This window comes from Neolamprologus multifasciatus, chromosome 14 (genome assembly GCF_963576455.1).
Source record: "Neolamprologus multifasciatus chromosome 14, fNeoMul1.2, whole genome shotgun sequence".
In the NCBI taxonomy this organism is placed as follows: Eukaryota; Metazoa; Chordata; class Actinopteri; order Cichliformes; family Cichlidae; genus Neolamprologus; species Neolamprologus multifasciatus.
This window is the reverse complement of record NC_140452.1, coordinates 37,510,182-37,532,030: the sequence shown is the minus strand read 5'-3', so window position 1 is coordinate 37,532,030 and position 21,849 is coordinate 37,510,182. Positions and strand designations below refer to the sequence as shown.

At 42.1% G+C, this 21,849-nt stretch overlaps 1 protein-coding gene and 1 long non-coding RNA gene across 4 annotated transcripts in view; one reads left to right on the top strand and one right to left on the bottom strand.

The window, feature by feature from the left end:
* bcas3 (BCAS3 microtubule associated cell migration factor) overlaps window positions 1-19,540 on the top strand; it is a 367,208-nt gene extending 347,668 nt beyond the window's left edge. For all 3 annotated transcript variants that reach the window (XM_085130745.1, XM_085130747.1, XM_085130748.1), the window contains one exon: window positions 15,072-19,540. In XM_085130745.1, coding sequence (XP_084986871.1) covers window positions 15,072-15,220 — 149 coding nt within the window. In that variant the 3' untranslated portion in view covers window positions 15,221-19,540. The remainder of the gene's footprint in view (window positions 1-15,071) is intronic.
* Window positions 5,513-15,082, bottom strand: LOC146504603 (uncharacterized). Its single transcript, XR_014868701.1, has 2 exons — window positions 12,567-15,082; window positions 5,513-12,516 (listed from the first exon to the last, which is right to left on the bottom strand). It is a non-coding gene; the product is annotated as an uncharacterized LOC146504603 (long non-coding RNA).
* Window positions 19,541-21,849: the final 2,309 nt, after the last annotated feature.

Below are 21,849 nucleotides of genomic sequence, written 5' to 3'. Positions count from 1 at the left end.
GGACAAGCAGAAATAACTCCAACCCTTTATTGCTTTCAAACACTCAAAAACCAGAACTGTGTCCATCGAGTAAATGCACGTCTGACTTTTCATTCTGCCTCTTTGCATTTCTCACACAGTGGAAATATGTCTTATGTCCGTTAGTCTGCTTTTGCCTGTCAGTGGCTTAATGACTCAAGAGCTGTCGCTGTTACATTTACCTCATAATACTAAGTTCAGGAAAACAAATTTTCATCTGCGTTTTAAACAGCCCATCTTTTTGTTTTTGTTGTTTCTTTGTCTTTGTCACTGGGATGTAGTAAAGATCGAAATGTTTCAGGGTTTTTGGTCAGACTGTGTTTTGCATTAGTTTGATATTTAAAGTTAATAATCCTTGAAAAGCAGGTTTCTATAAACCTATGTGATATTTAAAGAGCAGTAACAACAACTAAACTAAAATGACTAAAAGGTGGTTTTTAAAATCTCCCATATTTACTGTTAAAAATAAGACCTTAAAATTTACAGAATTTTAATTGGGCAGGACTTGCTGGTGTAAACAAATGAAGAGAATTAGCATTTTTTAATTAGTTTTTGTGTGTGTGAATACTCTTCCACACACATCACCTGCTCTTTTGTGCAGTTCTTTTTATTTCACTTAAAATCTATTTGTAGAATAGAACACAATAGAACTTTATTACTCCCTTGGGGAGGTCCCCTCAGCAGCTCAACACCACTTCACCTTAAATACAAATAAGAACAAAATATCAGCAGGTTTAGAATTTAAACGGTAATAATTAAAGGAAGTCTGAGGATTAAAGTGTAATACAGTGGAAATGTGTTAGTGTGTTATACATATCAAAAGCAAAATATACCTTTCATTCTTAAGTCATGGAGTTGATACCTGTAAAGCAGAATTAGTATATGACCAGAGATGGGCACGTTACTGTAACGAGTAACGAGTAAAGTAAGGGATTACTATTGCAAAAACGGTAATTAGATTACCGTTACTTTCCCGTAGGAACGCTGCGTTACTGCGTTACTAAAATCGTGATTTGTTTTTTGCGAGAATGTCTCATGACAGTGACGTAAGCGAGTGTGACGTTCGTGACAACAGCTGTGTGCAGATCAACAATGGATCATATATCGAGTGCAGAGAGAGTATGAGCGTGCAGCGTTTAAAGCGTGGAAGTACTGACCTTACTTTGAGTTTGATTCCATAAAAAGTGACAAAAACATTAGTGTCCGTTGTGCGTGGGAAGAAAACTTCTTTTTACAGCGAAAAAAACCCCTAAACTTCCGAGCAAGCACCGAGTAGCTACGACGTAATGGGAAACTCACAGAGAAACTCGCGGATTCTTCCACTGACCGCTGCACACCTGCACCAGGGTAACCCTCCGCCTACCCCACTCCTGCTTTACAGGTGAAAATAGAGCAACAGGACTGCTAGTCTTTGACTTTATTTATTTTCTGCTGTGTTTTACTTGCATCTATTTGAAAGACTGAGTGTAAACACACAAAATATTTTATTTTATGTGCTGGAATGTGCAGAAAATAGGTTTAAATGTTAAACTAATTTCTTCCAGTCAGAGAATGTTGCAGATAATTAAATGTTTGCTTGATGCATAAAGTTAAAAGATTAAAACTAATAAAACAAGTTTTAAAAAGAGACTTTTCCATTTGATTACATTTTGTATGATGATTATGTAGAAAAAGTAGAATTGGGCTGAAAGATCTATCACTTTATCACCTATTCAGGTTGTAAATCATGTTTTTAAAAAGTAACTAAGTAACTAAGTAATTAATTACTTTTGAAAATAAGTAATCAGTAAAGTAACTGGATTACTTTTTTGGGGAAGTAATCAGTAATTAGTTACTGATTACTTTTTTCAAGTAACTTGACCAACACTGTATATGACACATAGAACTGGTTGCCAAGTATTTGACTGCACCAATCGCAGCACGTCATTTTTCTGCACATTCGTGAGCGAGCATCCTGCTAGGATGCAGACGTTTGCTGTCCTGACCTACGTGCTCTTGTTCAAAGGGAGCCACGGTGCCTTACATAAAAACAGTTAAAGGAAACCATAATTCTTAGAGGTGAAATCCTCCGTTAAAAGCTGACCCTTTTCTACCCAAAGTTGATCTTTCTGTGTGTTAAAACTCATAAGTGAACACGGCGTTTCTATTGTACGTAGAGGGAACAGCACATGCAGTGGAAGCCTGTCCTTGTGTCTCAGCGGCCTGTCAGTGACCCGTGCACCTTTATACAGACCGGCTGAACTCTCAGCCTGCTCACCCTGTGCTGACTGCTTTGGTGATTGTTTGTGTGTGTCTGTGTTTGCACAGTATGTTTGTCTCTCAGTGCCAACCTGTACATAAGTACTGGTACTGCACTGGTGTTATGCCTGATGGAACCTTGTTCCTCTTACTGGCTTTGTAGTTTTACATGAGTTTGCTTTCATTTGCTGCTCTTCTGGTTTCACACTTGTTGAGAAAGCATTGCAGAGACCTGGGTGTTTGTCTGCGTGTGGGTTTGCATAAAGGTGTGTTAAATGTCCGTAACACTGCAGTGGTTCCATTTAGACAGAAGCAGGATCGCTGACATTTTATTAAAACAGAAAGCGATTCTGTTGTGACTGATGCACAGATGTTGTTGCGAGACCGAAAACAATCTTGAAGAAGACTCCCTGTTAGTTTGAGCATGTGATGATGAGGAGGAAATACCATTTACAGTTTCTTTGTTTATTCACAGCATATTTGACCCAACCAAGGAAGCCATGGGTATGATTCTAATGAACAGCATCTACATATGTAGAACTATATATACAGAACAAGTTAAACATACAGATTTTAGCTAGTTGTGTTTGATACTTAGAGGTAGGCTCTACTTTAAGGAAGCTGAAAACCGTTTCGGGATGCGTGCTGAATGCTTTGATTTATTTCTTTGTATTACAAAAATGCAATCCTGAGTAGTGATGCAGTAAGTATGTCATTAATTCTAAATGGAAACTGGAGCTATAGCAGCCAATAAATGTCTCAAAAACAAATGTAACAATAATACACAAGAAAAGACACAAATACAGTAAATGTAACAATAATAGGAATAAAGTATAACTATGGATCTTATAAATGTCTCGCCCTATGACAGCTGGGATTGACTCCAGCCCCATTACGACTCTGAACTGGTCCCCCACCACCAGTGCTGGTCAAGTTACTTGAAAAAAGTAATCAGTAACTAATTACTGATTACTTCCCCAAAAAAGTAATCCCTTTACTTTACTGATTACTTATTTTCAAAAGTAATTAATTACTTAGTTACTTTTTAAAAACACGATTTACAACCTGAATAGGTGATAAAGTGATAGATCTTTCAGCCCAATTCTACTTTTTCTACATAATCATCATACAAAATGTAATCAAATGGAAAAGTCTCTTTTTAAAACTTGTTTTATTAGTTTTAATCTTTTAACTTTATGCATCAAGCAAACATTTAATTATCTGCAACATTCTCTGACTGGAAGAAATTAGTTTAACATTTAAACTAATTTTCTGCACATTCCAGCACATAAAATAAAATATTTTGTGTGTTTACACTCAGTCTTTCAAATAGATGTAAGTAAAACACAGCAGAAAATAAATAAAATCAAAGACTAGCGGTCCTGTTGCTCTATTTTCACCTGTAAAGCAGGAGTGGGGCAGGCGGAGGTTTACCCTGGTGCAGGTGTGCCGCGGTCAGTGGAAGGATACGGCAGTTTCTCTGTGAGTTTCCCATTACGTCGTAGCTACTCGGTGCTTGTTTGGAAGTTTAGGGGTTTTTTTCGCTGTAAAAAGAAGTTTTCTTCCCACGCACAACGGACACTAATGTTTTTGTCACTTTTTATGGAATCAAACTCAAAGTAAGGTCAGTACTTCCACGCTTTAAACGCTGCACGCTCATACTCTCTCTGCACTCGATATATGATCCATTGTTGATCTGCACACAGCTGTTGTCACGAACGTTGCACTCGCTTACGTCACTGTCATGAGACATTCTCGCAAAGAATCACGATTTTAGTAACGCAGTAACGCAGCGTTCCTACGGGAAAGTAACGGTAATCTAATTACCCTTTTCCAATAGTAATCCCTTACTTTACTCGTTACTTGAAAAAAGTAATTGGATTACATCTATGCCCACCACACATGCAGACACACACACAGTGTACAGCTTTATCTGTCTCTTATTTTGGCATGCTCACATATTTGATGTGATGATAAGCGACAGCCTCTTGACGATGTGCTGTCTGTCAGTTTTCTCAGTGGGCACCAACACCAGCTACCTCTTTCAGCTGAGACCAGCCCTCCTGTCCAAACCCACTGACAGAGGTCTCCCAACAAGCTTGTCAAACCATATGTGTGCAACTGTGTCCGCGTGTTCACGTTGGGATGTTTCAGCGGGCTACAGTGGATGATCTGTTCCTTACCATGGGCAGTTTGCTTATGAAGCGCTTACACAAGTAGAACTCTTTGAATGTGCTTACTGTCGATGTAGCTACTGTTAGATTAAAGTGCCTACGTGAGGCTTGGGTGGTTTTTAAAATGCACAGAAATGACAATTTCCACAAACGTCTTCACGTGCGAGACAGATGACCGAACGTTTCTGGAGGGATGGACAGCTTTTTTCACAAAATACACTTAGTTGATGTTCTGTTGATGATGATCAAGGATAAGAAAGGAATATAATGCATCATTTTAATACCCAATAGATCTTTCAGTGAGCAATGTAACAATTATGGAAGCATTTGATTATATTTATCAGCACATTTATTCCAGGTGTTCCCACTGAGCTTCATATTTGTAGTCTGTGATTGTGATGCACCAGCGGGCAGATGAAGCAAATAACAGCTCCTTCTCATACTCATGTTCGCCGTGCATATGTGCAAACCTAACTGACAAGGCCCAGCGTGTCATGGCCAAACAAACACAAAGCATGTGAGGAGCTTCAGTATCTACTAGGGGTGGGGGAAAAAATCGATACTGTGTAGCATCGTGATACTTTGTTTGCTAATAATGTATGGATACAGGGACAGCAGAAATCGATATTTTGTTACAAAAAGGTTTTTGTGCTCTGACTTCAGAGCATGTTGATCCTTTTTCTGAGCAAGAATCCTGACATTCCTTCACTGTCCAAATGTGTTTAACTTTTTTTTATGGCAGCAATAAACATGACAGTTTACTTATTTTCATTTAAGACATGTTTTATTTTAATTAAGTTTAAACCTTTTTTATTTAATGTAAAATTATATTTTGTTTTAATTTACTTTCAAATTCTTCAGTGGCTGAAGGGGCTGCATAGTTTTCATAAACTGCATAGTTCAGAATAGCTATAATTGTACCAGATGGTTGATTCAGTTAAGTTGGACTAGACTGTAATACAAACCGTTCAGTTTGTCAACAATCAAACTGAAATGAGAGAAAGACTGAGTGTGAGACTTTGATATTAGAGAAAATGAATATTGATAAAGTTTACCTTTATGTACAGAATCTGAATATCGCAAAATATTTTAAATAATATCGTATCGTGGGTTAAGTATTGTGATAATATCGTATCGTGCGTTAAGTATCGTGATAATATCGTATCGTGGGATGTATGGTGATTCCCACCTCTAGTATCTACTGACACTGGCCCAAAAAGTGGCACATCGTTAATTTGTAAAACGTTACTGGAGACTGTGCCGAAGCAAATCTGATCCAGGATCGCTCCCACTAACAAGGATGTGAAGCTAACCTGGTGATTTATCTTGGTGCCATATACAACAGGGCACCTTAAAGTCTTGGTGTCTTAATGAGCTGGAGCTGGAGTGGAACAGGTCAGAAACATATTTAGTTATTTATCGCTGAAGGAAACCCTCTGTGTGTGGAATTACCTCAAACACCATGGATCGAATATGTTGCTTCATCAAGAAATGCTGGTGCTAAACTCGACCGATTCAAAGAGCTGATTCCGATTCGAAGAACCTGAACTGTGGAGAAAATAAGAAACTTTACAGCATGTCATAATTTTCCCAAAGCCACATATATGTCATTAAATTCAGAAAATACAAATGTGTTTTAATCTGCAGTTGAGTTCAGCGCAGCAAACTGCGTGCTGGGCATGCTGCTGTTACATTACTCACTTGAGAGACCAGTCTGGGTCTGTTTGCTGTGTTTTGATCCATATCTAAGTGCAGCAGCCGGCCTATAAAAGCATTTCCATCCAGTGTCCAGTGGCGTGGCGGCTGTCGGTCTGCTCTGGGTAAGTAGCTAGTCAAAGGCTGGGTCACCACTAGGTTTTCATTAGAGCCCTAATTCAAAGCGGCCCACATAGAGTGTCAGGAGTGTCCCTGACTGTTGTTGGCACTCCTTATAACACACCCTAATGAGCAGCTGCTGGGAAACTTGTGGTTAGCTGCATATATGGAGCTGCTGGGTCAGAGAAGACGGAGAGAAAGTCTCTGCTCAAAGGCCTGAATTAGCCCCATCAATCACTTTCCTTTGCATTTGCTTCTTAATCACACTACCTGTTGAGTATCGTGATTGATGGGGCTGCGGTTTATCCCATGGAGTTTGAGCATGTGGCCGTCGTCCGTTCTCAGAGGACAGCTTGGTAACATGCGAGCTGGACACTGTTAGTGTGCTGTTAAATGCATTTTAAGCATCTTTTTGCTTCTGTAATTAGTCAGCAGAGATGTAGGTGTATGAATCCAGACCTGCAGCATTAACCTGTTTTTACACCAACTGGCCAGTTATACATAAAAATAAATTCACTGAGCTTGATCCAGGCAGCACGTGGCTTCGGCTGCACATGCCATCTCTGCTGATATACTGTACGTGGCATGTGTGTCTCCAGCCGCATTAATGTGTGATGTCCTTTACACAGGAGCGTGTGTTAAGCCCGGCTTTTCACAGCGCATCAGGATGATCTCCGGTAGATTTTAATGAGCTTTCCCACTAATGTGGGTTCAGTCTTCCAACTGGACAGCTTTCTAAGGATCGTGCACAGCAAGGATTCATACAGTCATTTTAAATGTTTTTATATGTGCAGCTCATTATTATTAGTCGCATTTTCACTGTCAGTGTGCTATAACATGCCAGTACTATAGATGATGAACGTGGGCGTCTCATTCTGAATACTTTGACCCCGTTTCCAAAGGCCTTGGAAATCAACTGCAAAGATCAACCGCCATCTTGACGTCTTCCAACAACGTTGTCTTCGACGGCTGCTCAAGATCACATATCGGGATCGCGTTACCAATGAAGAAGTATATCGCCGTGCGGGAGTAGAGCCGCTCCATGTCCAAGTCACCAAGCGTCGGTTCAGATTTGCCGGTCACATCCTTCGGCTACCGGACCTCAGACCTGCCCGTGTCACGGTTCTGTGGAACCCGAAGAATGGAAAGAGACGGCGAGGAAGACCTAAAATAACATGGAGGAGGACTTTCCTTGAAGATTTACGTTCAATTGAACTGTCATGGGATGAAGCAACAACTGCCGCGATAGACCGAGTTCGATGGCGTTCTCTTGTCGCCCGATGCGCCGATCGGCGCGGGAGGATCTAAGTCTAAGTCTAAGTTCCAAAGGCCTGATGGCGTTCATCATTCTAGCCATTCAAGAAATGACGTGAAACTTCTCGAGCATTTCATTTGTGTTTATCTTCACATTGTGTTGTTCTGCAGACTGAAAGAACATTTTTTGGTCACTCTAAAAAATTAAAGCACAGAAGTAGACTGCGCCCAGCGCCGGCGCCTGTTTCAGGGTCGAGCCCCTACACTCAGCTCCATGTAAGGGCACACTCATCGCCATATAATTAAGGTGGTTTTATTTATGGGTAGGATAAATAACAACAAGGTTTGGAACATTCTCGCTTTTCTCTGATGGAAAAATAATTTAAAGGTAGTTATGTTTGCTATAAAATGCTTGTAGTAATCTAGAGGCATTAGATGTTGGAAAAGGCATCTGTCCAGTGTGAATTATTTGTAGCAACAATTCCTAAATTGTTGCTCCTAAAATAAACTAATTGAATCCAAACTTATAAGTGTGGTGTTGTGGGGTTTCCTCGGCACAGGACACAAAACAGGTGCTCTGCATTATTGTGTGGTTAATAAACTTGTGTTAGGGACACTCAGTTTAGAAGGATCTCATAAATTATTTGTTTTACAACAGCACTTACTTGTGGCTGAGCCTTCACGTGAACATAAAAAGTGTGTGGAGGTGAAAGTGCACAGAGAAGGTGCAAAGAATAGAATCACTGCTTCTGTGAGAGAAAGCACAGAGGTCAGCAGAGGATGGCCAGCAGACTGCTTCAAGCTGACGGGGAGGCAGCAGTAACTAGGGATGGGTATCGTTTAGGTTTTATCCAATACCGGTGCCAAACCGGTACTTTTGAAACGGTGCCAGTGCTTAAACGGTGCTCAAACCGGTGCTTAAAGAATGGAAAACACAAAATTGGTCCAAAAACCTCTCATGTTCAGCTGTTTTTTTGTAAAAAGATAACAATGTTAGCCTTTTCTGCAGCTATGGGGCATATATGGTATCACTCTTGGCTGGAAGCAGCTTAAACAATGGAAAAAACACAAACTTTGTCCAAAAACCTCTCATGTTTAACTGTTTTCCACTTTTTCTTTGGTCATTTTAGCCTTTTTGTCCAGGGTGAAGGGAGTATCTGCCATCAAACAAGAAGACAGCTGCATGTAGCTATGATGATGTTTGCTAGTTCACCTTACATGCATTAATGTAATAACGTGGTTAGCCTACTCAACGTAAATTACACACGAACAACATTAAGCTACTCACGCAGAGAAGAACGGCTGCTGCTGCATCATCATCCTCATCATTTCTGCTACACTGGCAGGGCTAGGGGCCAGGACTCTCCTCTTCGGGTTTTTGGGGGATGTTGCTAACTCCGGGTCCGATAACAGGCACCACACCCGCAGTAGATGTGCTCGGTGTGAGGTCTGGCAACAAGCTATCAAATACGGCGCATTTCTCAGCTTTTAAAAAACCGCTATGCGTCGCCAGGTGTTTCATCAGATTTGAGGTGTTACCTCCTTTGACAGTATCACAGTATCAGCTTAAAGCACTTGTTGCAGCTGCTGAGTTTGCATCTTTGCTGTGAAGTACAGCCAGACTTTGACCGCTTCGCCTTGGGCATTTTTAATCTGTAGCTCTGCTCTAAAAGAACGTACGTACCTGGACCCGCCTACTATCCTCGGAAACGTAAAATGATTGGCTAGAATCTAAAGTGTATCACAGCTCAGGAAAAAAAAAAAGCACCGAAATGTGCGCTGCTTTTCGGTCTGGTTACTACCGTTTATGTCAGAACCGGATACTGGTACCCATCCCTAGTGATGATTGTGTCTACATGGGCCGGGATCTGTGAGGAATGTTTCCAGCAGCTTGTTGAATCTATTCCATGATGAATTAAGGCACTTCTGAAGGTAACAGTGACTCCAAGCCAGTACTGGCAAGAAGCACCTAATAAAGAGTCTGGTCTTTTGTTCACTGACAGTATGAAATCACCATTACAAGCTAGCACTAACCCGACTTTGCTCCATAATGATGACGTGAAGTAATTTTCACATAGGTTTCACACAGTTAGCATATGCACATGTGTATAAGTGTGTGTGTGACACTGTTGGGGGTTGGAATGTGACATGAGAGCACTAATCAGAGGCAGCTGCAGCTAATGGTGAGATTAAAGTTAAAACACAAAAACAATCAGCTAGGATAAGTATACTATGGCTATGGGTTACTGCCCCCATCCCAGCCTCCCAGGGGGAACGAGGGATGGATGGAGAGAAGGATGGATGAGACTCTACCCAGTCTGGCTGGCACAGAGCCTCTGATTAAAAGCTCCTTTGTATTCTCTTTGATCCCCTCCTCTCAGTGGTGTGTCTCATCTCACCATAACAGCCACATGACACACACTGACACACTGCCAGTCGGGGCCTCAGGAAGTGCTCTGTACATGCAGTTGTGTTCGTGAGGACATTTCTCCTTCACAGCACATAAGAGCACGGACAAAGGCAGAAAATGACACGTGTGTTCGTCGGTCATGTCGGGAGACTGTAAACTGAAAACTTACAGAGTTCTCGACTAACTGATTAACGTAAACTCTTCAAAGTCCACAGTCGGGATCTTTTTCGCCAATTTCAGCAGATGGTGTTTAATTTCCATGGAGATAATCGTATCCTGGCAATAATAACATTGTACTCAAATACATCTGACAGGGAAAGTAGTACGAGTGGTTTCAAACCTGCAGATTAGTCAGACTCATACAAAGCTGACCAGCAAAATAAAGGTGTGTGTTGTACTTGATGTGGTTGCTATCCCAAACAGTAGCGGTGATCCACTAAATTTAACTAAAACCAGCTAAATAGTAAAAAACTAGAAAATCCCATTAACTTGTAGAGGAAGAGATGTGCAAGTGTGACTTTTCACAACCGCTAAAACATTTGTGTGCTGTGAGAGCAGATTTAGTCTGTGTGAATAAAAATGAAAGTCCGCATGTGTTTGTGTGAGAGTGTAAGAGGATTAGGCCTGTTCACAGCCGAGGGTTCAGGCTGGAGCGTTTCGGACCGTTCCCTCTGTACGCCTGATGAGGTATTAACTTGCTGCTGTTTTGTTATGTGTCTGTCGGATTGTGTTGAGGACAAATTTCCAAAAAGTACTCAATTTTCCTCCTTTAACACTGCCGAGAACCCCCATCGCCGCACTCATCCACGTTATCCCCAACTGTGGCACACGCTTCTGCTTTACTGACAGCTTTTTCACATCCATGTTTGGAGTTAACATTTTCTTTCGAAGACCGGCCCCCGATGTCACCCTGAGCATGGCTTCAGTCCTGGGAGCCTTACAGTCGTCAGGCCTACATGGTTTAGATTCTTCACGAGTTGAGTTTTCTTGGTTAAGAAGATTCAGTTTGTCTCACCTCCAGTGGTTAAACTACTATCTCAGAGCTTTCTTCTCCTCAGGATAATCCATGCTGTATCCCAAGAGTCCCATCTGCTGCGCACTTTCAAATATTTTGCATTGAAAGTGACATTTTTATAGATAAGCCGCTATATAGTAACGCTCAGATCAGCCGCTCTTAAAAGCCTATATGAGTCAAACCCCGTGGTAGTTTCCGTTTCCTCACTGGCTTCGCTCCAGAGCAGCATTATCTACACATCACATCACACAAAACCACCTTGTAAATAATCATATTACTTTACCTTGTGACATCAGTCCCAGAGGAAAAGATCCCCGACGTTAGAGCGCTCGGGGATTGTGTCGGGGGCGTGAGGGGTTAAGACTTGTTGAATAGCTGGTGGGCGTCACACAATGAGGTGGATTAGGCAGCACTAGAAAAGGCCTTTAGGGCTTTACTGGGGTGTTCAGCAGCTTACATCGCCTTCAATAACACTGCAGCACAGATCCAGCTGGGTGACTGAGGCTAGCCTGTAGGGTAAGAGCCTGGAAGTATTGATCAGCGGTGTGGCAAGAATGGAGGTGGAAGGAAAAATAAAATTAGCTTTTTGGATTTACAGGAAGAATTAAACTATGGAAATGCTGGTAGGGTAAAAAAATAAAAAGTAGAACTCCTTTGGGTCCACCTGAAGGAGCCCAACACTGTGATGTATGCTGCCATATTGTGCGTTCATGTGTCAGACAGAAAGTGTGTATTAAAAGGAGATTGGCCTTTTAAACCAATATCAATGTAACCATCCCAGCGTCACCAGTTTACATCTTAAAATCTCAACTTCAGTGTTATTGGCGCTGCAGTGCTGATGTCTCGGTGAATGGAGCGCGGTTTTCCCAGATACTAATTAAATCACCAGTACCATATTATCTGAGCCCAGAACAACCAGCAGTTCTCATCTCTGCTTGGAATTACTGCAGCATTTCTCCCAGTGTAGCGTTGGGAAATTAAAGAGGAAGGGGTTGGGAGAGGCTGGGATCTCACCACAGTGTGGCACATTGCATGTTAGCCGGGATAATAACAGTTGCGGTTTGTCTTAGGTTTCCTGAGCTAAAGTAAGAAGCTTCCACTTCCTGCAAAGCCACCATGACAAAGACAGTATCCACATTAGCTCCTGAACATCTGCAGGACACAGGGACGCATTAAACTGTGGTTTCATGTCACCGTGCTATGAATTTGAACTCAGTCTTAAGCAAATTAGGATTTTTGTTCATCCTGAGGTCAGTCGTGTTTTCTGCAGTTAGTTTCAAACGGCTGAACGATTCAGAGCGTTACGTTCTGGCCCAGGAAAAACTCGGAGTGACAACAGCAGCGCCTATAAACAGCTGTATTTACCTTTATTTTCACTCTGGTTGAGAACATCGTGTCACTAACACAAGAATGACCGAAACACATCTCGTACCTACCAGCGCGCCTTTCTGTTCATATTGAAGGCCATTCTGGAGAGTTAGAATAACAAGTCACTGCACAGGAGTGAAGAAGTAATAATTTACTAAACCAAAAGAATAGTTATTAAATATAATGCTTTGCAGTTTGATCCTCGTTGAATCGTCGACTCCTTCCTCTTGCCAATGTGATGTTTCGTGTCCCTGAGCGTCTGTGGGATGACAACATTTGATCGTCTCTAGTCTACAGCCTGAGCCATGAGCATGCGCGCGTCTCCTGTAAATGCATTATCAAATCCTGCTCTCAGTTTGTCGATGACAGCCGTGCTCCGTCACAGATGCGCAGTGCTGTGTATTTGCAGGGCGGCGACCGGTGTCAGCAGAGCGTCCGGGAAGCAACAGCAGATTAAACGCAGCTAGAAGCCTGATGGATGTCACTGTACACTGCATGCATCGCAGTCTTAATACTGCGATGCACGCTTTTGCGCACGCCATCCCATCCACATGTCTATGGATATGTTTTACAGCATATAATAACAGTAATAAGTTCCTTATGGAGGGATTTTTACCAAAGTAGCTCGGTCATTCCACAGTGAGGAACGCTGAAGGGCTGGGAGGGGGGCAGCCATGCGACATGTCAGAAATATGCCCTGTGTCACCCAGAGAGTTGAGTCCCAGAATAACTGATGTCCACTCATACTGTGGGTTATTCCCACAGATGTGGATTTCATCTGTCTGACACAAAAGCAGGTCCGCAGTGGTCTGATGAGTAATCGCGGTGGAGCAATAAGAAGGGAAACTCCTGGAACCTCTGTGCTGCCTAAAAATCCCTTTTTGACTCTCTGTGAAGTGAAGCTGTTAAAGTCCGATGTTTCGTGCTGTTACACTCACATCTGCTCTGGTGTTTAGACTTGATCGTGTTTGTTATTGTGTCTTGCTAAAATACTTTGAAAATAATTAGAAGTAGATTTTGTAATATTATGATACGATCCAAAGACCACCAAGCAAAGTACCTCCATCTGCTGAGCAGACACGGTACAAACTCACAATGTGTTTGATGTGTGAAGTTAGCCCTCAGTCAGCCATCATTTAGCATGTTGGTCATCAACAATGAGAGAATTCCCCATGTAGATTATCAAAACATTTTCTTTTAAGGGAAAACTCTCGGTGTTCGCCCTGAAATGTTGGTAATAATCCCATTAAACATGAAAACTTGATGGAAGCCCAACTACAAGAACTACAGTAGGTTCAAGGTAAACCACGACAGTAGCCTGAGCTCTGTAGCGGGAGCGTTCAGAAAGATTGATAAGGGCCGTTTAGCTTGTGCACTAGGGCTGCCACAAACGATTATTTTGATAGTCGACTAGTCACCGATTATTTTTGTGATTAGTCGACTAATCAGATCATCATCCATTGGACGTAAAACATACAGCTTATTGCACCAGCAGCATCTGCTCTTATATAACTATCATTAGCTTACAGCTTTAAGTGTTTCAGGTCTGTGCTAACTAACAATAAAGACAAGATGATAGTTTATTCAATTTTAATGACATTTGCAGATTGTTTCGGTGAAGTTTAATAAACTCCTTGCTATCTAAAATATAACAGGACACCGGAGTAAATTCTCGAGCATCTCACACTTCTGATAATCAGCTGTCTGCTTGACGTTTATTCAGCTGTGTAAAAACTATAACTTTAATCTCAGCCAAACCGATTTACTCAGGAACAAATAAAATACTAAAAAAAAGCCAAACAATAACATTTTAAGTTATCTAAGTGACTTATATATCATGTTTAACCTGAGTAGCGAAAGACGGCGGTGGGTTTGATCTAGTGAGCCTAGCCCCCGGCTAGCTATCGAGCTAGTGGCTAACAGACGTCTCCGAAAACGTCGGAGCGCTTTTGAAAATATGTGGTGTCTTGATAAACTGAGCAGATATTTGAGGTTTACACAGCTACATTCTCGCCTGAAAATATGTTAAACGTTTATTTTGTGACCCAGAAAGAATAATAAGAGTAATATTAAAACTAACTAGCTGCCGCCATTGTTGGAAACTGAGCTGGGCTGCGCTATGAATTCTGGGACACAGCTTCTTCTTCTTCGGGGTTTAACGGCAGCTGGCATCCTTGTACATGCAGTGCTGCCATCTTCTGTTTCAGTCCGTTATTACACTCTTAAATCCTACTACTTATTCCTGCGTCTTTTGTGATCTTACAAAGCTTCAAACGACGCCTCGACTATTAAATTAGTCGTCGACGATTTTGATAGTCGACGTAATCGTGACTAGTCGACTAATCGTGGCAGCCCTAATGTGCAGTCATAAAAGGGAAAATTAAATATGCAAAGAAGCGATATGTTTGTAATACACCGGAAGAATTAAAAAGGTGTTTTCCTGTTGCTTCAACTGTTAGTTGCTTCATAACTGCAAATGCAATCAACCTATAGCTGGGGTGTGGCGATGCCGTCAGGAGGGTTTTCACTTGGACACAAATGAAGCGGCGTGAATGCTCTTCCTCAGGACCTGAGCAGCATCTCAGCCCAGCTTAGTGAAGTCTTGTCACTTGACATTTTTCAGTAAAAACTTTCTGTCGGTAGATTTTATTTACTCATTCTCAGCTGGTATATTCCCAAAAGAGGGCTGAGGCGCACACGTAGGTCTAGTTATTGATTAGCCAGTTTGTCTGCTGGCTCTAACGCTACGTTCTCTCGTTCTGTCTCACTGTCCCCGCAGAGCTGCAGAGGGAGGGAAGCATCGAGACCCTCAGCAACAGCTCAGGTTCCACCAGCGGCAGCATCCCACGCAACTTCGAGGGCTACCGCTCGCCGCTGCCCACCAACGAGAGCCAGCCGCTCAGCCTCTTCCCCACCAACTTCCCCTAGGACTCCTCGCCGCCGGCACCCGTCCCACCCTGCTCTGCCTGCCCGTCCACCATCGTACACTCACGCACCGATGCGGTGCATTGAGTCCAAATCAAAAGATTTGTGTTTCTATGGTCAGCATGTGTTTTGTTTTTTGTTTAGCTTCTCCTCGTCTCAGACGGCTGCTCACCAATCAGCTGCGGCCGCCGCTGGTCATTCATTTCTGGGGTTGAATTTTCAAGCTGCTGAAAATTGTGCCAATTTCCACTCGATTCAAATCTGATCATTTTAATTCCCAAATCATTCCAAAAACACCACCGATCTGCTGTTTGTGCTCATGTCTGGGTGGAAACACCTGGACTCGTTTAATGCAGACTTTTGGAAACTTGTTCATTTAAAGGGTAGCAGCTGTTTTGAGCAGCTGCTTAGAAGGAAGCTAAATAAAGAACAGATAAAATACAGTTTAATATTTTGATATGTCTGCTGTCAGAGAGAAACGTCCACTATTTTCAATATTAGAGCGTAACCCTGCTCGTTACCTTGTTGCTTCGTCGCCTGCTGCTCAGCTGCCGTCGTTCTCAGTGTGTGTTTGAAGGTTAGGTGTGCCCATTGTCTGAATGAAGCGTATGAGACGGGAGCGCTGACAGAGGGAAAAAAGGAAATGTTTATTCCAGGCAGCGACGTGCGGGAGCTCCTTCTGTACGAGCGCTGCTGCCTCCCGCTCAGTGTTTTAGATTAAATTTGCTCCTTTCATGCCTTTGATTTTCATGTAATCATATTTGACAAAGGGTGCAGTAACAAGATGACACTATTACTGCTTTGCCGGAGTCATTTAGATGTTTACAGTGTAATCGAGATGTTTCTGAAATCATTTGGATATATTCCCCACTCCGCCTTTCCAGATAGTAAATTTTAATTGAGCGCAGTAATGGAGGCTTGTGTAGTCGTCGCGCCGGATTTTGTACATTAACAACTTTTGACCAAAATCTTTTTCCTATTCAAGATCTTTCAAATCTCTATTTTCCTCTGTTTTTTTTCTTTGCCTGCAGAAATAAAGAGTTTGTCTGACAGTTTGTCCAAAGTGAAAATAACTGCACTGTTAACGTCTCCCAAGAAAATGCTCCAAATGTAATCTGCAGTGCTCCATGTGGACTGCCTGCATGTCCCATGTGCTTTCTCAGACACTGAATGGACAGTAAAAAAAAAAAGAAAAGCATCATTATTATTCTTGTTGTTGGATTTGTGAAACATCGACTTCTTTCCCTGCATTCATGCAAGAAAAAAACAAAACAAAGTGAAGAAAATGAAACTGTCTTCTGTCCTCACTCTGATTGCTCCTAATGTTCCCATTTCAGCCACAGCGGTGACCATCAGCACACAGTACCACTGCTAATTAGTGCCATATTTTTTTAACAGGCAGTAAACGTTGGTTAAAGGACGTTTTATGGGCAACTCGTGCTCTTTGTTCTGAGAGAGAAGTGAGAGTTTGTTTCTCTGTTAATCAGCGAAACGTCTAATTCTAAAAACCAAACTGATGACAGTTAAAGTGAACGACATTAGATTAACAGCGTGTGCTTTATGTGCTACGATTGATCTCATCCCCAACACTGAGCTGCAGTGGAAGCTTCCCGGCCTTGAAGAGAAAAGACGCGTAACCATCAGCAGCTCGTGTCGGACGCTCGTGTATATTTCAAAAGGAAAACGGCTACAGCACGAGTTCGTGAGCAGACTGAATGGATAAATGTGAACCTTTGTGTGTTTGTTTAGGCTGATTCCATTACGAACAAAGCTGGGAGGATGTGCCACTTCACCAGAGGAACTTCAGCATTATGCAACATAAACTGAAAGGACAGCAGTTTGCAAATGAAAGTCGTTTTATTTTATCATGTTTTTGCAAACACTTTACATGATTAAATCTCTTCAGAGGTGCACGTTTGAATACAGAGGAAGTCTCCGTCACCACAGACACACGTGAAATGTAACAAAAGTTCCAAAATCCCTAAAAATGGTTTAAATGTAAACAATTATTGATTTCTAACAAGTGGGCAGTGACGTGGGAGTACGCGGAAAGAAATTCTGAATCACTGAACTTGAGCAGCACTGTTTACATGAAGTCAGAGGAACATGTGTGCTGTTACTGAGCTCCTAAATCTGCTCCCTGATTTCAGTCGGTGAAGATGACACAGTTGGCTCCCTGACACATAAACTTTGACATTTCTTCATTCTGACCAGAGCTCCTGCTTGGAAATGTGTGATTAGAGAAGAAAACTTATGAATATTCAGCATGACTGTGACAGTATTAACTAATCGGGTCAGCAGCCGGCAGCAGAACATAAGAAGAGTCCTGCAGGTTTTTGGTGAGATCAGTTTCCCAGAATCATCCCGGCATCGTTCTGGCCATCAGAGATTTTTTCGTTTGTTATTCTTTAGGCCAACTGCCAACAATTGATGCACAACTGTGCACCACTTTCCATTTAGGGTTATCAATAAACTTGCTTATTGCCAGCTGCAGTTCAAAATATAATTTTCAGAATAAAGAGCAAGAGGTGTGCAATGTTCCTCGCAGCTCAGTTTCACTCGTGGAGGCCTGTTACACAGCGAGTGTGCGCAGTAACAAGCTCGCCGTGAGTTCTGTTGCTACTCAGCAGCTTTTCCTAAGTTTGTGTTGTGCACAAGGCAAATTAGATTTGAACCCATGACTGTGTCTCTGCTTGAGTTTTTACCACCACGAACTCCCAGCTGGCTTCAGCGTTTCACTTCAGCTACAAACCAACACAGTGTTGTTGTTTCGTGTGCGGCTGTGCAGTTGGAGAGTGTAAATCGGCTCCCTGCGGTGACTGTAAATTACAAATCAACTGTTCGGGGATTCAGTATTGGCGTGGATTCTACGTCCTCAGTAAAAACGAACTCGACTCGTTTTTTAAACGGTACACACTGAATTTTGCGTTGAGACGGGACTTAAAGAGACGTGGATTCAAAACACACGTGTATGCAGAGCTGTAGAGAGGCCTGTAAACACACATGTATGCAGAGAGTATTATTTTCATTTTCTTTTCTAATTATGTTTTTGGAGAAATTCAGTAAGCGCTTAATTTAGCTGCACAGGGTTGAAAGAAAGTGCGCGGCGGACTGCAGAGGAAGACTCCGCTCACACTGAAACATCAGGCTGTGCTTTAGGGACGAAAATTTGATGTTTTTACGTTTAAAGTTTCGTTGTTGTTGTTTTTTTGTTCTTATTTTGATTAAATTCCGTGATGTTAAAAACACACTGGAGCTGTTTCCGACGTGTTGTGGAGAAAACAGGCTGCTGATTTTAACTAGTGTGCAACAAGTGATTAATTCAGGCGCATCAAACATGTGTTAGAACCCTGATGCTGAACACAGCTGTGTGAAACCTCGTTTTCTGGCTTAGATCTAATAATTTCTGTCAGCAGGATAAATATTAGAAAATCTAAATGAAGCAACGCTGAAATGAAACTGTGTGAAAAGTCGGTGTTGCTGCAGCTCCTGTCGCTGTGACAGCGTCACTGCTGGACCGCAGGAGGGACAGCAGTGCCATCCACTCAGAACTTTTCAGGTTTCATTCAGACCGAGTCACTCATATGCAGTGCGTGTGAGCAGACGTGACGTGTCTCTGTTGCGTCATTCGATCTTTCAAGAGGTTATAAAAAATATTTCGGATATCTGTCGTTCAGGCGTGATTTTAATTTACTGCAGCTTCGCTGTTTCTGTCGCGTTTTACGTGATTTTCAGGCTGTTTTAACGTTTTCATTCTCCAGGTGTTTTCATAAGAATCGAAATAAGAATAAAGCGTATTTGTTTAAACGTCCCTGGCCTGGCTGAGAGGTTTTCTGTGGGCTATTTAGTGGATGTCCTGATGTTTTGCGGTACCGGGTTCCTGAAAGCAGAGGCCTGCAGGTACAGCCTCTCCTCTTCCTCCGCTCCTCTGCTGCTGATCCTTAATATGATTCAATGTTCCCGGCGCTGCAGCTGCTAATTTAATCTCTCCATGCTGTCAACACATCTGCAAAACACACAAAAGATTATTTTTGCTGTTTAAAAAAATGCTCCTCGATTTAGATGAAATGGTAATAAATGCTGTCAGCTGGATGACGTTAAATCCCCGAATGTTTGCTGATTAGGATGAATTTAGACCTGCTGTTCCGAACCACAAGCATGCACATAAACAGAGTGGAATCTCTTTCTTGGATTTATTTGGTAAAACTGCGCGCAAAAAAGACACTTGGTTGTAGTTTTTAAAAAGAAAAATACAAATATAATAGTTGAGCGATTGTTTGCTCGATGTGCCAAACAAATGTTTGTTTGTTTGTTTGCTTGTTTGTTTGATTTAAAAAACTACAAGTAATACATGGAACTTCATAAGTGTTTAGATTTGAGTGGATGAATCTAATAATAATACAATAAGCTTAAAGAAAAAAACATAAATGTGGATTTTGCAGTCACGTTGTTTGTCGGAAAGATTCGTAAAACATCGATTCCAGGTTTAAGATGATCGCTGTAAATAAGTATAAATAACTTGCTTTGACAAAAATTAGTGCGCATGCACGAGTACAGTAAAAATAATTTGTGTCCGTTCGGGTTCAATCCAGAAGAATCCACCCAGCAGAGCTCATTATTGGGCCTCGGGGTAACACCGTGTACCTCTCAAGGATAACGTGCAGACATACTGCACCGTTTGTGCGCCGTTACTTCTAGATTTTCAGGAGCAATATCAGGAGATTCCAGCGGAATAACAAACACAGTTTAGGTGCAAATATTATTATTACCTTTTTTTTTTATCTTAAACTTTAATATTTGACTATTTACTTCGGGAAATCTAAATTATTTCTCCCCCCGGATATCCGCGAGAAATTTCCTCTATAAAGTAGTAACCCGACAACAACAGAAGCCCGTTTTAATTCATAGTTTATTTCATATTTATCTATTTTTTCTACCTGAGAATAACAGCAACAGGTGATGTCATCATTTGGATTTCCTGTATTCGCGTCTTTTTTCATTTCTGGACAAAGTCAGACACGTACATGAGCGCAGCGCGCCGTGCACCTGTGGCGCCACCCAAACGTCTCCTGTCCGTGACGCAGTGACCAGCAGCATCAGAACTGAGATGGCTGAAATGAGCAGGGGGATTAAATGTACTGAAACGGAAAGACTTCAGATTTCTGTGAGGCTGTCTGCTGCGTGACGCCTGTAGCTGTGACAGCTCTGTCACCCTCCTCTGGCTCCCTCGGGTCACCATAGCGCCCTCACCTGGCGTTCCACCTGTCAGTCAGACGCACCTTAACCCCTCTGTTCAACATCGTGGACGCAGATGAGATGAGAAGGGAGCAAGGAAAATAAAAGGCTTCAGCCCTGATGTGAGTGGCTGTAGTTCATGACTGAACATGTATAAGGTGCGACATTTTTATTTCATTATTATTATTATTTTAATAGCATATCTGTGATGCATCCGGTAATATTCAGAGCCAAAAACAAACAAGCAAACATGTTTTTCGATGCATTGTTCCAACTAATATGTTTTGAGTTTGGGAGGGCTTAAGGAAACATTTTCCTTTTGCTACAAGTGAGAAGTGATATGTTTCATTTAGCAAAGGCAGGCGGAGAGGAGCAGGAGGAGGAGGAGATGAAGGAGAGGAGGAGGAGGAAAGCTGCTGGTAGTTACAGGAGGAGGAGAGAGAAGGAGGAGCGGGAGAAGAGAAAAGAAGGAGGAGGAGGAGAGGGCCGCTGGTCGCCGGGTTTCCATGTGACAAGGGGAAATATGAGGGACTTTGACAGGTCTTAAACGGTCTGGCGCCAAGGCCTCAGTCTAGCCGCTAAATATAGCCTGAGAGATGATGCAGGGAGATGGGAGGAGAAGATGGAGAGATGAAAGGAGAAAAGGAACAATGCGGAGGAAAGGAAGAAAATAACAATACTCGATTATAGACGAATATGGCGCAAAAACCGTCCCGTTACGTTGTAATTAGAGCGTCTTTGGCCCGGATCGCTGACACAGGGGCCAAATGACCGGGACGGAAGGCGCATTTTGCGCACAGTTGTATTGTCTTGTATTGAACGGACGAATAAAGGACACAGAAAAACCTCAGTCAACTTCCTACTGCATGGAAAGCGTCCTGCAAGTAGTTAATTCACGGTAAACACGAGGCTGCAGCTTGAAGTGTGACAAGCAGCTCCAAAGGTCTCTGATTTAAGCCTCCAAACGTCCTCATCGAGGCTCGTTTCTGACAACTATGTGATCTTATTTTTATTTTATTTTATTTTAATAACATGCATTTTCAGACAACAGAAATTGAAGACAAAACCAGAGAATTTGCTCATTTTTGGCGCATTTTTTCTTCGCTTCATATCCGCATCCCCAGCTGACAAACACATGCCCAAAGAACAAGTCTAAGGAGCATATTTACTGTCTGCTTCCATTAATCCACAACACACAGGACACGTTAATCTATCAGGCCGATGCCCCTTCCACGCAGAGCTCCCAGCAGCCTGGAGCTCTGCTGCCTCGACTCAATGACTTTTAAATCGCGCTTGATGGAGATTTCTGTACCGTTGAAGGCACAGAACAAATAAATGGTGACTAATTTGTAAAAGCATTGTTGATACAATTATCCCGTTGAGCATTCCGACAGAAA